The 16,798-nt window shown below is 35.5% G+C and overlaps 1 protein-coding gene across 4 annotated transcripts in view; it reads left to right on the top strand.

The window, feature by feature from the left end:
• The window catches only part of LOC126412744 (katanin-interacting protein-like), a 354,094-nt gene that overhangs the window by 259,002 nt on the left and 78,294 nt on the right, over nucleotides 1-16,798 (top strand). For all 4 annotated transcript variants that reach the window (XR_007575334.1, XM_050082483.1, XM_050082482.1 and 1 more), the window contains one exon: nucleotides 15,100-15,709. Coding sequence is in view for 3 of the 4 variants with exons in the window: in XM_050082483.1 (XP_049938440.1) it covers nucleotides 15,100-15,709 (610 nt within the window). In the remaining variant the exon portion in view is untranslated. The remainder of the gene's footprint in view (nucleotides 1-15,099; nucleotides 15,710-16,798) is intronic.

Here is a 16,798-nt window from a genome sequence, read left to right as displayed (position 1 = left end):
AATAATTAATTATTTATAGTACATACTATTTTCATACATTTGTTTTTCATATATGACTTATCATTATCATTGACCACTATAGTAGAGAATAACAGAACAAACAATAATTAATTAATTATAGTGTGTACAGGCAGACTATTTTCATACATTTGTTCAAATATGAATTATCATTATCATTGACCACTATGTCACTATGTTCTGAAAATTCATGTACTCTGTAACACTGTAAAAACATTCTCTTAATAACATTTTTAAGCTCATTTTTAAAGATGTAAAACTTTTCTATTTTTTTGATGCTTAAGGGAAGAGCACTAAAAAGGATTTTGGGGTGATATATTGCACTTTTGTGATATTGGGCTGTTTTGTGTGTTTCTCTGTGGAAATCATTCCTGTGTCTTGTTGGGTAGTCATGGCACTCACTATTTAAAGAAGAAAATTGGGGGTGAGATTTGAAAAAGCAGATACTTTCTTAGATATATAAAGATGGAAGTGACATTATTTGAAATTCTTTGAAAATTTCCCTTCAGGGCTCTCTTGGTGCAGTCTCTTTCATTATTCTTAATGCTCGTTTTTGAATAATGAATGACTGGCTTGCCAGACTTGAATTACCCCAAAATAAGATACCATGCCGCAATAGACTATGCATAAGAGCATAATAACTACATATTACTGTTTTTTCGCTGCAGCAGTTTTTCAGCATTCTGAGTATGTAGCCGCATTTACTTAGCTTTTTATTGAGCATTTCAATATGTTTATCCCACTTTAGATGCTCGTCTAGCCAGATACCTAAAAATTTTGTGTTTAAAGTTTGTAAAATCTTCTGTTCACCAAGTTTCAAAACTATATTGGGCTTTACTTTATTCAATACGTGACTGAAATTCATCCATACTGTTTTTTTCTCATTTACAAATAAACAATTATCTCTAAACCATTTTCCTGCCTCTTCTTTTGCTATTTCTACTTTGTGTTGCAAGTCAGTCTCATTTTGAGCTTTAGTAAAAAGACTTGTATCATCTGCATACAATACAGCATTAGCTAGTGTTAAACAGTTTGGTAGGTCATTTATGAAAATCAAGAACAAGAGGGGTCGCAGCACAGAACCATGTGGCACTCCATTACTAACTTTCGTATATTCTGAAAAGTAAGAGGTTCCCTCGTGAACTATTTCTACTTTCTGGTATCTGTCTGACAGGTATGATTTAAACCAGCTGTGAACAGTACCACGTACACCATAGCAATATAGTTTCTCAAGCAATAATTAATGATCAATCACATCAAATGCCTTTGATAAATCTAAAAACACCCCACAGTTTACTTCGTTATGATCTGTAGAGATCAGGAGAAGTTTTAGGAAATTATATACAGCTGCTTCAGTTGACCTATTTTTTCTGAAGCCATTTTGCTCACTGGCTAATATTCTACTTGTGTTCAGGAGAGCGGAGAGTCTTTCATGCGTTACTCTTTCAATAACTTTTGACAAACAGGATATCAAGGATAAGGGTCTGAAGTTTTTTACATAACGAGGATCACCATTTTTAAATAATGGTTTTATTATTGACAGCTTTAGTTCTTTATGGAAAATGCCAGTGCTGAAAGAGGCATTAATTATGTCTACAAGGGGACGAGCAATATTTGTGCTGTGTTTAAGTACTTTGTCTGGAATGCCATCAGTGCCACAAGACAATTTATTTTTTAGTTTGTTGATTGCATTCTGTACTTCTTGTACACTTACAGGGTATAAGAACATAGTTTTAGGATTTGTGGAGATGTTATGTTTAATCTTTGTTTGTCTTTGGGTTTATATGAGGCTTTTAAAGTACTTGCAAAAATGAAGGTTGAATATACTGGCAATACGTAAAGGATCACTTATAGTTTTGTCCTCACTTTTAATAACAAAGCTGCTGTCTCTTACTTTACTTCTGCTTACAGTTATATTTATCACATTCCAAACTGATTTCATTTTCTTGTTACCCTTGCTTCTACTGATGTACGAGTCATTATGCAACTTTTTTGCTGCATTAATGACTTTCCTGTACAATTTTCTGTAACAGGTGACATACTGTTTCAGAGCTGGATTTAACCTGGCTGATTTACTTAGCTTTCTAAGTTGCTCTCCAGATTTCCGTATCCCCTGTGTTACCCAAGTATTAGGCTTGCTTTTTATTTTAATTTTCTTAAGAGGGAATGCAATTTCATAGTTATGTTCATAACAAGTTGAAAATGACTCAAATTTCATATCCACAGTGTCGAGTTTGTCTAAATCCCAGTCTGAGTTATTTAATGAATAATTAAAAATCCTAATATTGTCCTCATTGATACATCTTCTGTAGATATATTTCTCATGCATTCTAGAATTTGTGCCCAGTACATTATTTATATAGAGTTTTATTGCTTTGTGGTCCGAGAACCCTTTGTCAGTTACTTCAACAACATGATTTAGCTTTTGCAAGTCAAAAAATATTTGATCTATTATTGTTTCAGAGTGTTTTCCATATCTGGTGCATTCATAGACAGATGGTGCTAAATTTTGTGAATATAACAAATTGTTTAGTTTTGATACTTTTTGACAGTTCATTTTAAAGTTGACATTGAAATCACCAAGTAAAATAATGCTCTCTGTAAAATGTCTTAATTCACTAAAAAGTCTTTCAACACTGTCTAAAAACGTCATAAAGTTCCCAGATGGGGAATGATATATGCACACAATAATTATTTTGGGTTCTATAAGTTTGCACATACATTATAACATTCCTTCTGTTACTGGTGTCAAAGGACCACATTTGAATATTCCAGTGTCCTAGTTCTAATAGGTGGTAGTAAGAGATATTCATATCACTGAAATATAATTCATATGCAGGAGTGTGCAATGTATTAAATTTACTTTAAAGATAATTTTATCTGTGCCTTTAATAGCTTCTTCCTGATTACTTTCAGTTAGCTCAAAACAAGAATCATTATTGTATGTGTCTCAAGCAGTGTGATAAATGTCCAATGAGTTTCGTGTTAATCCAACTACTTCTTGGAAAACTATGAGAATAATTAAATCATGGAATGACTTTTCATTAGTGAAATTATTAAATCTCTTGATTAAAAACTCATATAAAGTATAGTATGAAACCCTTCTATAAGCAGTGAATTAAGACATACACTAATAATTAATAAACACTTATCCATTTCACATTTAACAACTTTCACTAACATTTTGGAATGTATAATGTGGTCTGGAATGATTGAGCATCTCTGTGTGTGTGTGTGTGTGTGTGTGTGTGTGTGTGTGTGTGTGTGTGTGTGTGTGTGTGTGTGTGTGTGTGTGCGGGGCAGGGGGGGGGGGGTTCTGGTTTAAGTCTCAGTTCAGATTGCAGAATAGCCTTTTTACTGAGAATATCTTGTGTCAAGTCACAAACTGCTCAGTAAAATATTTAAATAGAAGAATATGACCAAGTGAAATGGTCTCTGAAATCTGCGCAAATCGCAGTACTATTTTGAAGATATTTAATGTATTCCCGGCTTCAATATTGGATGCACCACTACTATTATTTATGTGTAATACTTCTACATCATATATCGATAAAAGAGAAATAATTATTTTTGCTGAAAATTGTAGTATCATTGGCTAGTTCACAACAAATTTACCAACAGAAGAAACAGTAATTGAAGTTTTATTAAATCATCAATTGATTTTCTGTAAATGGACTATTGCATATTTTAGAAATAAATAAGTTGTTGTGGTTCTTAACAGAATGGGAAGTATCTTGAAAAATAACAGTAAGAGATAATAGAAATGCAGTATGTCTGTAAAACAGAATATTCACTATTGCTGTGTGCACATTACTGATGAGATCTTGAAACCTTTTATTTATTTATTCATCCAGTGATCATCTCTCAATGATGTAGGATTTGTAATCATAATACAGTGAAAATATATAAGTTCAGTATATGCACATAGAATATGTAAGTATGTTTTTATCAAGATAGGACAGGTGGTTGACCACACCCTTCGTATAAGTTTCAGTTCAGCAACTTTTGCTCTGTGTGCAATCGATAAATTTTGCTACTCAAAATGTCTGAAAGTTTACTTTGCATATTTACACTTGTTCAAGTCATATAAAATAATATTTTGGGGCAGTTGTACAACTCAGCCTAAGTAAGTGTCACCTCAGGGGTTGATACTTATGTTATAGAAAGAACAGATGGGAATTTGTCCACCATGCACTTCAACCCAGTTCACATTTAACTCCAGTTTTTGTAAGCAGCCTATGTGTATGTTCAGCATAGTGTGCCAATTTTTTTCTTCTACGAGCTACCAAAAATAGGATAGTTAATTAAACTAAAAGCTACACTGCCAATACTGGATCATAATTGTCAACAAATTTTCAAATATATGGATATAATCTTACTTAACAACATGTTCTCTGTACCTAATCTCAAAAAAGGTAGTTTCTACTGCCACTTTGTCAGTATTCGCACTCATAACGGTGCACCACATGCCAAACGTTATTGATGTTTTGCGATAATGACTTCAAAAACAGTAACTTCAAGAGGTCACTTCAAAAACCATAACACCAAGTTATTAGACTTTAACACCCGGTCTTTTAGCTCGTGCTGTTATCATAGCAAATGCGACAAGTTTCACTTGTCAGATCCATATATTCATTGCTCTCGTGGCAACACATTACAAGTCAAAGTCTGTGAGCAGCACCATCAATAGCATGGAGTGGAGCTAAGCAATGCTTTTAACTTGTAATGTGTTGCAACTAAAGCGTTAAGTGTATGGTGATACTCCCATCTGATGATGAAAATCGTTCAGCAATAATTAAATAGTACACAACCTGTGGCTATGTTGGGTACATTAATGATGTTATATTTTTTACGAACTGTAAACCAGAGGTGCGGCTGGAAACATATTCCTTGGAGCTAATGACACTGAGTAGTATCTTTATAGGAATTGTTCCCATAACTCAACAAGCAGTCGACAATGGATATGTGCTTTGTAAGAGATTTTACTCCAGGGACCACCTGATCCCCCATTTCAAAGGAAATGAAAAGTAGGCATTCAGATTCTGCAGATCTATGTCACTGTGCAAAGAATGAGTTGGAACTTTCTGAAACCTGCCTGAAACAACAAACTCACAAAATCAAACACAGAAACATAAATTACCAAGCCATTTTTAAAGTAAATTTGCTGTTATGCACAGGAAAACTTAAAACTATAATAAACCTTCTAATGGAGAAAAATGCAATGATTACAGCATTGCAGGAAACAAGATTTACTGATGAACATCCCTTAAGTTCAGAAGGATTCAGGTATTTACGGGAAATCATTAAAAAAAAGAGTTATGAAGAATGTATTCCAGTTGGGATCAGGTTGCATCATAAACAACAACAACATATTAAACTCAATTATACAATTTAAATTAATTAATGAAAGACTTTCCATAGCAACATGTAAATCATCAAACAAAGTTTACACTGCTTTGAATACACACGTGCCTACAACTGAGAAAAACAGAACACAGGAAGATCAAATAGAAATTGTAGAACAAACTGTGTCAAATGCCCTAAATCACATTCCATCAAAAAACACAGTATTACTGCTTGGTGACTTTACTGTACAAGTTGGCAAAGAGTGTCAGCACAGATTCGGTAGTAGGAAAATTTCATGGACGTAGAAGAGCCAGTGCAAATAAAGAAAGACTCTTTAAGCCTGTACTATCAGCATAATCTATTAATAAAATTTACATTCTTCAAAAAACTTCCTAGAAAAGAACCCAATTTGCCATGAAAAACAAATTGATCATGTTGCTGTAAGTAGATACTCTGCAGTGGAGGTACTCAATGCGAAAGTTGATAAGAGTACCAGTTTAGATTCAGACATTACCTGTTGTTGTTGTTGTTGTGGTCTTCAGTCCTGAGACTGGTTTGATGCAGCTCTCCATGCTACCCTATCCTGTGCAAGCTTCTTCATCTCCCAGTACCTACCACAACCTGAATCTGTTTAGTGTATTCATCTCTTGGTCTCCCTCTACGATTTTTACCCTCCACGCTGCCCTCCAATACTAAATTGGTGATCCCTTGATGTCTCAGAACATGTCCTACCAACCGATCCCTTCTTTTAGTCAAGCTGTGCCACAAGCTCCTCTTCTCCCCAATTCTATTCAGTACCTCCTCATTAGTTATGTGATCAACCCATCTAATCTTCAGCATTCTTCTGTAGAACCACATCTCAAAAGCTTCTATTCTCTTCTTGTCTAAGCTATTTATCGTCCACGTTTCACTTCCATACATGGCTATACTCCATACAAATACTTTCAGAAATGACTTCCTGACACTTAAATCAATACTCGATGTTAACAAATTGCTCTTCTTAAGAAACGCTTTCCCTGCCATTCCCAGTCTACATTTGATATCCTCTCTACTTCGACCATCATCAGTTATTTTGCTCCCCAAATAGCAAAACTCCTTTACTACTTTTAAGTGTGTCATTTCCTAATCTAATTCCCTCAGCCTCACCCGACTGCATTCCATTATCCTCGTTTTGCTTTTGTTGATATTCATCTTATACCCTCCTTTCAAGACACTGTCCATTCCGTTCAACTGCTCTTCCAAGTCCTTTGCTGTCTCTGACAGAATTACAATGTCATCGGTGAACCTCAAAGTTTTTATTTCTTCTCCATGGATTTTAATACCTACTCCGAACTTTTCTTTTGTTTCCTTTATTGCTTGCTCAATATACAGATTGAATAACATCGGGGATAGGCTACAACCCTGTCTCACTCCCTTCCCAACCACTGCTTCCCTTTCATACCCCTCGACTCTTATAACTGCCATCAGCTTTCTGTACAAATTGTAAATAGCCTTTCGCTCTCTGTATTTTATCCCTGCCACATTCAGAATTTGAAAGAGAGTATTCCAATCAACATTGTCAAAAGCTTTCTCTAAGTCTACAAATGCTAGAAACGTACGTTTGCCTTTCCTTAATCTTTCTTCTAAGGTAACTCGTAAGGTCAGTATTGCCTCACGTGTTCCAACATTTCTACGGAATCCATACTGATCTTCCCCGAGGTTGGCTTCTATCAGTTTTTCCATTCGTCTGTAAAGAATTCGCGTCAGTATTTTGCAGCCGTGACTTATTAAACTGATAGTTCGGTAATTTTCAAATCTGTCAACACCTGCTTTCTTTGGGATTGGTATTATTATATTCTTCTTGAAGTCTGAGGGTATTTCGCCTGTCTCATTTATCTTGCTCACCAGATGGTAGAGTTTTGTCAGGACTGGCTCTCCCAAGGTTGTCAGTATTTCTAATGGAATGTTGTTTACTCCAGGGGCCTTGTTTCGACTCAGGTTTTTCAGTGCTCTGTCAAACTCTTCACGCAATATCGTATCTCCCATTTCATCTTCATCTACATCCTCTTCCATTTCCTTAATATTGTCCTCAAGTACATCCATCACTCTTGTATAGACCCTCCATATACTCCTTCCACCTTTCTGCTTTCCCTTCTTTGCTTAGAATTGGGTTTCCATCAAAGCTCTTGATATTCATGCAAGTGGTTCTCCTTTCTCCAAAGGTCTCTTTAATTTTCCTGTAGGCAGTATCTATCTTACCCCTAGCGAGATAAGCCTCTACATCCTTACATTTGTCCTCTAGCCATCCGTGCTTAGCCATTTTGCACTTTCTGTCGATATAATTTTTGAGACGTTTGTATTCCTTTTTGCTTGCTTCATTTACTGCATTTTTATATTTTCTCCTTTCATCAATTACATTCAGTATTTCTTCTGTTACCCAAGGGTTTCTACTAGCCCTCGTCCTTTTACCTATTTGATCCTCTGCTGCCTTCACTATTTCATCCCTCAAAGCTACCCATTCTTCTTCTACTGTATTTCTTTCCCCCATTCCTGTCAATTGTTCTCTTATGCTCTCCCTGAAACTCTGTACAGTCTCTGGTTCTTTCAGTTTATCCAGGTCCCATGTCCTAAAATTCCCACCTTTTTGCAGTTTCTTCAGTTTTAATCTACAGTTCATAACCAATAGATTGTGGTAAGAGTCCACATCTGCCCTTGGAAATGTCTTACTATTTAAAACCTGGTTCCTAAATCTCTGTCTTACCATTATATAATCTATCTGATACCTTTTAGTATCTCCAGGGTTCTTCCATGTATACAACCTTCTTTGATGATTCTTAAACCAAGTATTAGCTATGATTAAGTTATGCTATGCGCAAAATTCTACCAGGCGGCTTCCTCTTTCATTTCTTATCCCCAGTCCATATTCACCTACTATGTTTCCTTCTCTCCCTTTACCTACTGATGAATTCCAGTCACCCATGACTATTAAATTTTTGTCTCCCTTCACTACCTGAATAGTTTCTTTTATTTCATCACACATTTCATCAATTTCTTCGTCATCTGCAGAGCTAGTTGGCATATAAACTTGTACTACTGTAGTAGGCGTGGGCTTCGTGTCTATCTTGGCCACAATAATGCGTTCACTATGCTGTTTGTAGTAGCTTACCTGTACACCTATTTTTTTATTCATTATTAAACCTACTCCTGCATTACCACTATTTGATTTTGTACTTATAAGCCTGTATTCACCTGACCAGAAGTCTTGTTCCTCCTGCCACCAAACTTCACTAATTCCCACTATATCTAACTTTAACCTATTCATTTCCCTTTTTAAATTTTCTGACCTACCTGCCCGATTAAGGGATCTGACATTCCACGCTCCGATCCGTAGAACATCAGTTTTCTTTCTCCTGATAACAACGTCCTCTTGAGTAGTCCCCGCCTGGAGATCCGAATGGGGGACTATTTTACCTCCGGAATATTTTACCCAAGAGGACGTCATCATCATTTAATCATACAGTAAAGCTGCATGCCCTCGGGAAAAATTACGGCTGTAGTTTCCCCCTTCTTTCAGCCGTTCGCAGTACCAGAACAGCAAGGCCATTTTGGTTAGTGTTACAAGGCCAGATCAGTCAATCATCCAGACTGTTGCCCCTGCAACTACTGAAAAGGCTGCTGCCCCTCTTCAGGAACCACACGTTTGTCTGGCTTCTCAACAGATACCCCTCCGTTGTGGTTGCACCTTCGGTACGGCTATCTGTATCGTTGAGGCACGCAAGCCTCCCCACCAATGGCAAGGTCCATGGTTCATAGACGTTACCTATCTATTATTAAATTCAAGGTTAGACCAACATTTAGAGAAAAGAACCAATACAAATTTTACTTACAGAACTTATATTGAGAAAATGATTACAAAATGCATTTGTAAAAAAGAATACATAAATGTTGGGAACTGTGTCAGAAAGATATTATTCAGACTGCAGGAGAAACTGTTCCTCTAAAAAAAAATGGAAACACACCTGGCAGAATGATGATATTGTGATGAATTAATTGTAATGATAATGAGCTTGGAACATCTTGAACACAAATAAAAATAATAAGAACAGGGAAAATTTTATAGAAGCAAGGAAACGTTCTTCAAAAGGTCTCAAAAAGATCAGAGTACAACACATAAAAGATCAAAACATCAGTTGAGTCATATTTTATTCAAAACAACACAAAGGACTTTTATAAAACATTCAAAAATAATTCAAATAAGTAAACACCACCAAGCTAACAGTTTATGGATCCAAAAACACATAAGGCTGCATACAATAACACTAAGAACTGCACAATTCTTGCAAACTACATCAGTGAACAACACAATTTTCATCCACCAAAAGAATTACTCATTTTGATAACGTCATCCGATACAATCACGGCTCAAAGCCAACAACAGTACAGGAAATGAGAGAAGTTGTAAGAAAAGAAGAAAGAAAAAAAAAAAAAAGGAAGAAAGAAAGACGACTTAGAAATAATAAAGCAAAGGGAGAAGACTACAGTTGTCGAACTGTGAAAACACTCTAGTGACAATATTATTCTATGTCCAACAGAAATCATTAATGAAATTTGGACAAAAAACAGCTTACCATGAGAATGCACATCAGCATTAGTACACCTACTACATATAAGAAGAAAGGAAAAAACTTAGCTTGACAGTTATAGAGGAATCTCCTTCTTGCCAGTGACATATAAGGTCTTGTCCATGGCATTTCTTCAACAGTGCATTAGAGAAAGTATCGAGAAGAATGGAGGAAATCCATCATTACTAAGGTTGCTTTTCGGGACAAAGTGTGCAGACTGTTGTTTGGGTATTAGAACCTACTTAATACTTGTACTTAATACAATACTTGTACTTAATACAATGGAACCAGATTACACAAAACCACCCTCGAACAATTGGCATTAGCTTTATTGATCCGGGTGTATACAACCAAGGACAACTGGGAGATCTGGGAAAAACCCGGATTTTTTTTTTTAAAAAAAAATCTGGGAGAAAACCGGGAAAAACCAGGAAATTTTTTAGAATTCTGGGAAGTTTTTAGAATTCTGGGAATTTTTTATTGTTGTAGTTTTCAGTTAAATTTTTGTAACTTTGACTGATAGCAACCAATACTCTAACTAAGGATATTACTGTATCTCACCACTGCAGAATAATACTGCTGCAGGGGAAAAAAAACCACTTAAGTTGCAAAGGAAATGCGCCATATACAACAACAAAACACAGTGGTCATACAAGCGTCTGCCAACAGCAAAATGTATCAAATGCTGTAGGAAGACAATGGAATGCTTCATAACAACAAATTGCCTCTAATAAGTGTGACATCACAACTGTTTACATTAGATTTGTTTGAGTAGTTGCAAGCTCATGCGCTTGTGCAGTTGAATCAGTTGAGTTGCGTAGAGTAGTGCCTTCTCTCACATTTGGCTACAGGAGTGTGGCAGCTAGCTGTAAAATCTTATTTCACAAAGCGCCTAGCACCAAGTACACATTGGTCTATTGATTATTCGTTTGATTTTGAATTGCATCCCTGTTGGTTATTGAACATTTTTAACACATTCTAAGTCGATTTCTGAATGAATCATAAGTTGATTTTTGAGTAGTGTGTGTAATGTCTCTGCTAGGGGAATCCCAGTCGCATCTAGAAATAAACTTCCCTGCAGACTGAAGGGGATGGGGTTATACGAGCTGAGCAGAATAAGTCGAACGGGTGAATGCCAATCGCTGTTTATGTGGTTGACTGGGCTTGCAAATCATCAGCATTGTTACAATTACTAGCTTATTCCATAGATCCAGACTACCAGAGTGAAAATAAATGACTAACAGGAATAACAGGTAAAGAAAGATTACATATTATCTTCTCAGTGTATGCAAGAAAATGAAATTTTGACAGAAAATTTTTGACCAGACCGCTACCTAGTAAGGCCAGTTAACGACATTTCATTTTTTCATGTAGCAAAATGTTTGACTCCCAGAAAGGAAAGTGTGCCATGTAAAGCTGTAGCAAGATTAGAGAGAATAAATGCTAGGTCATAAGGATTGAAGAAATGTGTACTGTCTTGCTTGGCTCTTGTCTTTACTGGTTTTGTGTGTCCTACATTTAATTTTATGTCACACAAACAGAAAGTTATCAGCTAATAGGCAATAAAGAGTACAAATTGTCTGAAGAGCTGTTTTTCTCTCGGTTACAAATAATCATATATTTTTTTATGTATTAGACTCTTCAGAAAGATGTGCAAGACAAAATGATTTACAAAAAGTTGATTTTTCAAAATTTTTGGCATCCTATCTCGAACACTAGAGGGCAGGGTCGCTACTATCTAGTATTGCACCGGTTAGGAAATAATGTAGATCCGGGGCTGAGCACAGAGCAGTCTGAGTTGTAGTGGGGAGGTGGGTAGTCTCCATGTGGCCTATGTTTACATTCAGTGATTTTGCAGTTTCCTCTTTGTTTATTGTTCTCATGTCAAATAAAAACAAAGCGGATTTCTGTGGCCAGGAGCTATCAGGTGAATTTAAATACATTCACATAATTACGGAAAGCTATAACGTGCTATTAGTCACAGATTTCATTTTATTTCCTCCTTTTCGACAGTCAGGCATTAATCGCCTCACAGAACAATGAAGTTATTTTTGTCGGCTTGCTAAAGAAATTTGCCTTTTATTAATTATTTCCACTGAGGCAGTCAATTTATTTGAAATGAAGTGTTTAATTCCACACTGTTGGCTAGTTTCAACTGTTCGCTGCATTTGAAGTGCACTTTTACATCTTTTAGAACATATGGCATTATTCCAGAATAAAGAACCAAACATGAGATAATACAGTACTGGTACTCCAAGAAAATTTTCATCCGGATCTGGACATACGCATGTGTACTTTAAGACGAATTATACATTTTAGTATGGTTCACAAAATTCCAATACTCTTGGAGTATCCTCTATTGTCATGTTTCTTTTATGACATTATGTAAGAACTTTTAATGTTTTACATGTATGAACATACGAGCTTCCTGCTTCATCGTAGCTGCACAAGCGTGGTGATGCCTATTAATGTGGCGCTCTCTGGCCATTGCTAAAACAAACCTATTTCTAACAAATTGCGGGAAAAAATTGTGAATGGTTATTTGAAAAGTGTTACTTACAAAGTAAATCTCCTTTTATGCAAGATGAACTATGTGCAAGAATGCACCATGAATTTCTTAAATCACAGAGTGTTTGTCTCTCATTTAAAAATCAACTCTTTGAGGATGACCATTTAGAAGAACTTTGAGCCCAGAAGATCGGACATTTACATGGTCATTAAAAATTTTACTGGCACATTTGTGTGATGTATCATAAAGCATAACACGCACAAAGAGGAACAACATTATATGTGAAAGCTTAGCTTCTCTTGCAGCTTATTAGTCTTCGAGACTAATACAATATTTTCTTGTAGCAATGCCATATATTTAATTTATACCATTAACTTTTCCTATTTGTGTGTTTGCGCTACTTAACAGTGATGTTGCTATTGGCTGACTACATCACGTGTCCTATGACTGAATAACCGCTGTCATCGGCTGGCGAGAACATGTGACATGAACTATGACTGGCATACAAAAGCGCATTGCAATCTCGATTTCAATGCTTCAGAAAGTAAGATGTGGTGTTTGTTGTGATTAGAATGTATACTTTCATAATACAAAAATATGCAGTGTACATATTGCTGCACATCAAACATCTTTCCAAAATGTTTTTTTTCCCCCGAGTTTCGATTTCTAAAGTGCCGTGAAATTCTATGTCAGTGTATAAAACCATAACATAACCATTCAAAGGATTAATAAGTTTTACAGGTCTGAGGAAAAGTATACTGTCACTTAAAACAGAAAAAGTGTATTTTCACCCAGGAGAAAGTGTATTTTTAACCGGGAAATCTGGGAAAAATCTGGCAATTTTTTTCCTTCTCTGCGTATACACACTGTTGATCACACCCATAGGAGATGGCAAGAAATACACAGCTTGTTCTGTTGTTCTGAGCTTGCAGTTTGATATCACATAACATGCAGGGAACAAACATCAGAGTTATCTAGTAACTATGCACAAACTCCACTGCATGCATGGAAAATACAAAATATCATCGTCATCATCTTCCTTTCAAGGATTTACCTGTTCCAATCTTCATGATATTTTTGAATTTTTTCACTTATGCTGGAAATATTTAATTCTGTTATAATATCTTTGTTTCTAATTATATATCTTCTTGTGCAGCCCTTCACCTTAGCAACTTCATCTCTGCTGTTTGATTTTGTTTTCTTTATTGATTTTTATTTATTTCTTTATTTCTGTGGTAACCCAGTAACCTAGCTTTCACTTCTGAAGAATAACATTGGAACTGCCATTACTTTATAGAATTTCGTGATGGTTTCTTTTTGTACTTTATGGCCCAATGTTCTGCTAATGGTACTACAGACAGCTTGGAATTTGTGTATTTTATTTTCAATATCAGGGTCCAAATCAAATAAGAGATTTGAGACACTTGTCGTAAAACTGAATTATTGAAAACAGTTTTTGATCTGACTGAATATTTTCCTCTGAATGCCATTATTTTTTTATGTTGCTAGAAATTTTAAAGTTGTACTTTTTGCAAAAATTCGTTTAGTTGGTATACTGATATTTTGAGGTCATCTTCATTCTTTTGAATAATAACGATGTCGTCAGCAAACAAAAGAACATCCAGATATTCCTCACTCGTTATCGTAATTCCTTTGTTTAACTTATATTTCCATTTGCGAAGAATGAAGTCAACGTAGATACTAAAAAGGGTAGGTTTAAAAATATGTTGTCTACAAAATATGAAAAGCATAATCAAAGAATAACAAAACCAAAATATGTTTGTATAAATCACAGTGCCTTTGGTGCCTGGCACCTTTGAAGGATGAAAGAAATCTGGGAGCAACAAAAATTAAATAAAGAAAATCAAAATTGCTTTAAGGTTATGCAAATAAATACATAATAAAATATGTTGATTTATTAATTTGTACTTCAACATTATTTAGTGAATTAGTACAACAAATCATTCTTATAAAAGTGTAAAAATCATAGAGAGAATTAACAAACTGTATGAAAATGCTACACACTATTATAGCTAAAGTATTCCTGAATGTAAAGGACACTGCTGAGATAAGTGACTCCTTTTGAAACCCAGAGTTTGTATAGACATTTATGCAGTGACTGTGGGCAGATAATTTGAAACCGAGTGCTATCTAATGACCTTGGACCAGTAGTCTTGGAATGTAGCCTTGTAATATAACAACTTTTTCCTCAGCAAAAATAGATCACATTGTTTAATTTATCACAGCTGCCTAGAATGATATGTACATAATGACATCTGATTCACTAATAAGCATACACACACCCAGTATTCATCTGTTGGACACTATTTCCTCTCTCTCATATATCTCAGTCCTGCATTTTGCACATTTGACGAGCTTAGTGTACAGGATTTTTCAAGAATTTAACTGCAGCTATTTTTTAAATTGTGTTGTAGTGGATCATCTACTTTCAACACCTCTTTATGATTTGATAATTGATATTGTATTTGTGTGATTATATTTATATAATTTTTAGTGCACCTTTATAATAGTTACAAATTTTTTTATGTAAAAACTTATGGCCTGATTTTTGTGCTTTTTCTCTGTTCTTGCATTGAGAATTGCAGAAATATTCTAAAATTTCAGGTGAAGATTATTTCTGTGCATTTGGATGGAAAACTTGTGGTAGCAGGTGTTGATGGAATTATTCCAATACGTCGTGCTCCTGGAAACTGTCACTTCAACTTTGTCCAGGAACTGAAGCTCTCTGGCAGCCCTGTTGCAGAGCCTGTAGACGCAGACCGTGAAGAATACAGTAACACAAAAGATCAACATGACTCTCCACTTTCGTCATCATTTGAGTTTGATGCAGAATGTCAGGATCATGGAGCAATGAGCTGTGATAGGAGAAATGAAAATAATGCTACTTTGGATTCATTAAACATTGATTATCCATTGAACAGTGCAGCAAGTGATAGTGCTCTAAGTAACATTTCACAGTTACCATGCAGTAATTCAGAGCTGAACAAAGTAAAAAATGAGGAAAATGGATTGAGGTTATTACCTCCTCCAGTGTCAATTAGGTACAGTGACAACAGTGATTTAGGTGATGAGGAATATGAAGCCCCTGTGATGCCAGAAGGTTTTGTGTTCCAGCTTTTAATTTTGTCAACTTGGGGTGACATGTATTATGTCGGACTGAATGGTCTAGAACTATATGATGAATATGGGAAAAAAATAAGGCTGACAGAAAACAGTAAGTTAGTAACATTATTATTTCAAAAAGATAATTTAACAAAAAAGGGAAAATGTATTAACACAGAGACATATATTGCAGACTGACAAATTACAATTAAAAAATTAAATAATAACACAATGCTAGATGCTATATGAAATTGTACATACTTGTGCAATTAAATTGCACTTAGTTGCTTCCATATTTCAAAAGAAATAAGAACAATAACAATCACTGATATCCACAGTTCTTTTTACAACGCAACTGTAGGTTTTTCAGCCTCTGCATTGAATTGTCAAAGAGCCTGTATATGTCTCTGAGGTTATTTACATCAAAAGCAAAAATGTTACACCAACTAATTTAAGCTGTTATTTTTGGCACACACACCCAGTGTCATTTGTAGATATTATCCATTCATGTTTCTGTACCTGTCAATACCAGTTCACAAATCAGGCAAAATAGTGTTGTACAGAGAAGATTTAATAAGCAGGCCCCACTCTTGAGGCTTCTTCTTAGGCAACGTCTCCTTCCATATTTTTGTAGCAACTTACTTTGCCTGAGATTTTTTGCATGATAGAAGAGTGTTGATTTGAGTTGGTGACTTTCAATCATATCTTTATGAATCAAAATACCCATTCAGTTTGTTTTATGTTGTGAGTCCTGTAATCTTTTTAGCAGTTGTGAATGACTTATGACTTGCAGAAACTGTCTGCTATTAATTGGACAGATAAGAAATCTACTCACCAAGTGGCGGTAGGAAAATACACGTATAAAAGGTATTACAGTTTGCAATCTTTCAGAGCCAGTGGCTCCTTCTTCTTCACATTCTGTCCACTAAGTCTCCTCTGACCTCGGTTTCTGGGTGACTTCTCTGCACTCCACCCCTTTTCATAAATCTCACCATTCCTTTTCCTTCATCCCTGATACTACCCTTTCTGCCAGAAAAAGGAACCACTGGCTCCGAAAGCTTGCAAACTGTAATACTTTTTATATGTGTGTTCTCCTGCCACCACTTGGTGAGTAGATTTTTTATCCACCCAGTTACATTATATTTTCAAAAAAAAGTGATTTTTGTACAAGCACAGGAAATAAAAAGAGTTCAATGTCTAC

The sequence above is a fragment of the Schistocerca serialis genome, chromosome 7 (assembly GCF_023864345.2).
Source record: "Schistocerca serialis cubense isolate TAMUIC-IGC-003099 chromosome 7, iqSchSeri2.2, whole genome shotgun sequence".
Taxonomy (NCBI): Eukaryota; Metazoa; Arthropoda; class Insecta; order Orthoptera; family Acrididae; genus Schistocerca; species Schistocerca serialis.
This window is presented reverse-complemented; position numbering and strand designations above follow the sequence as displayed.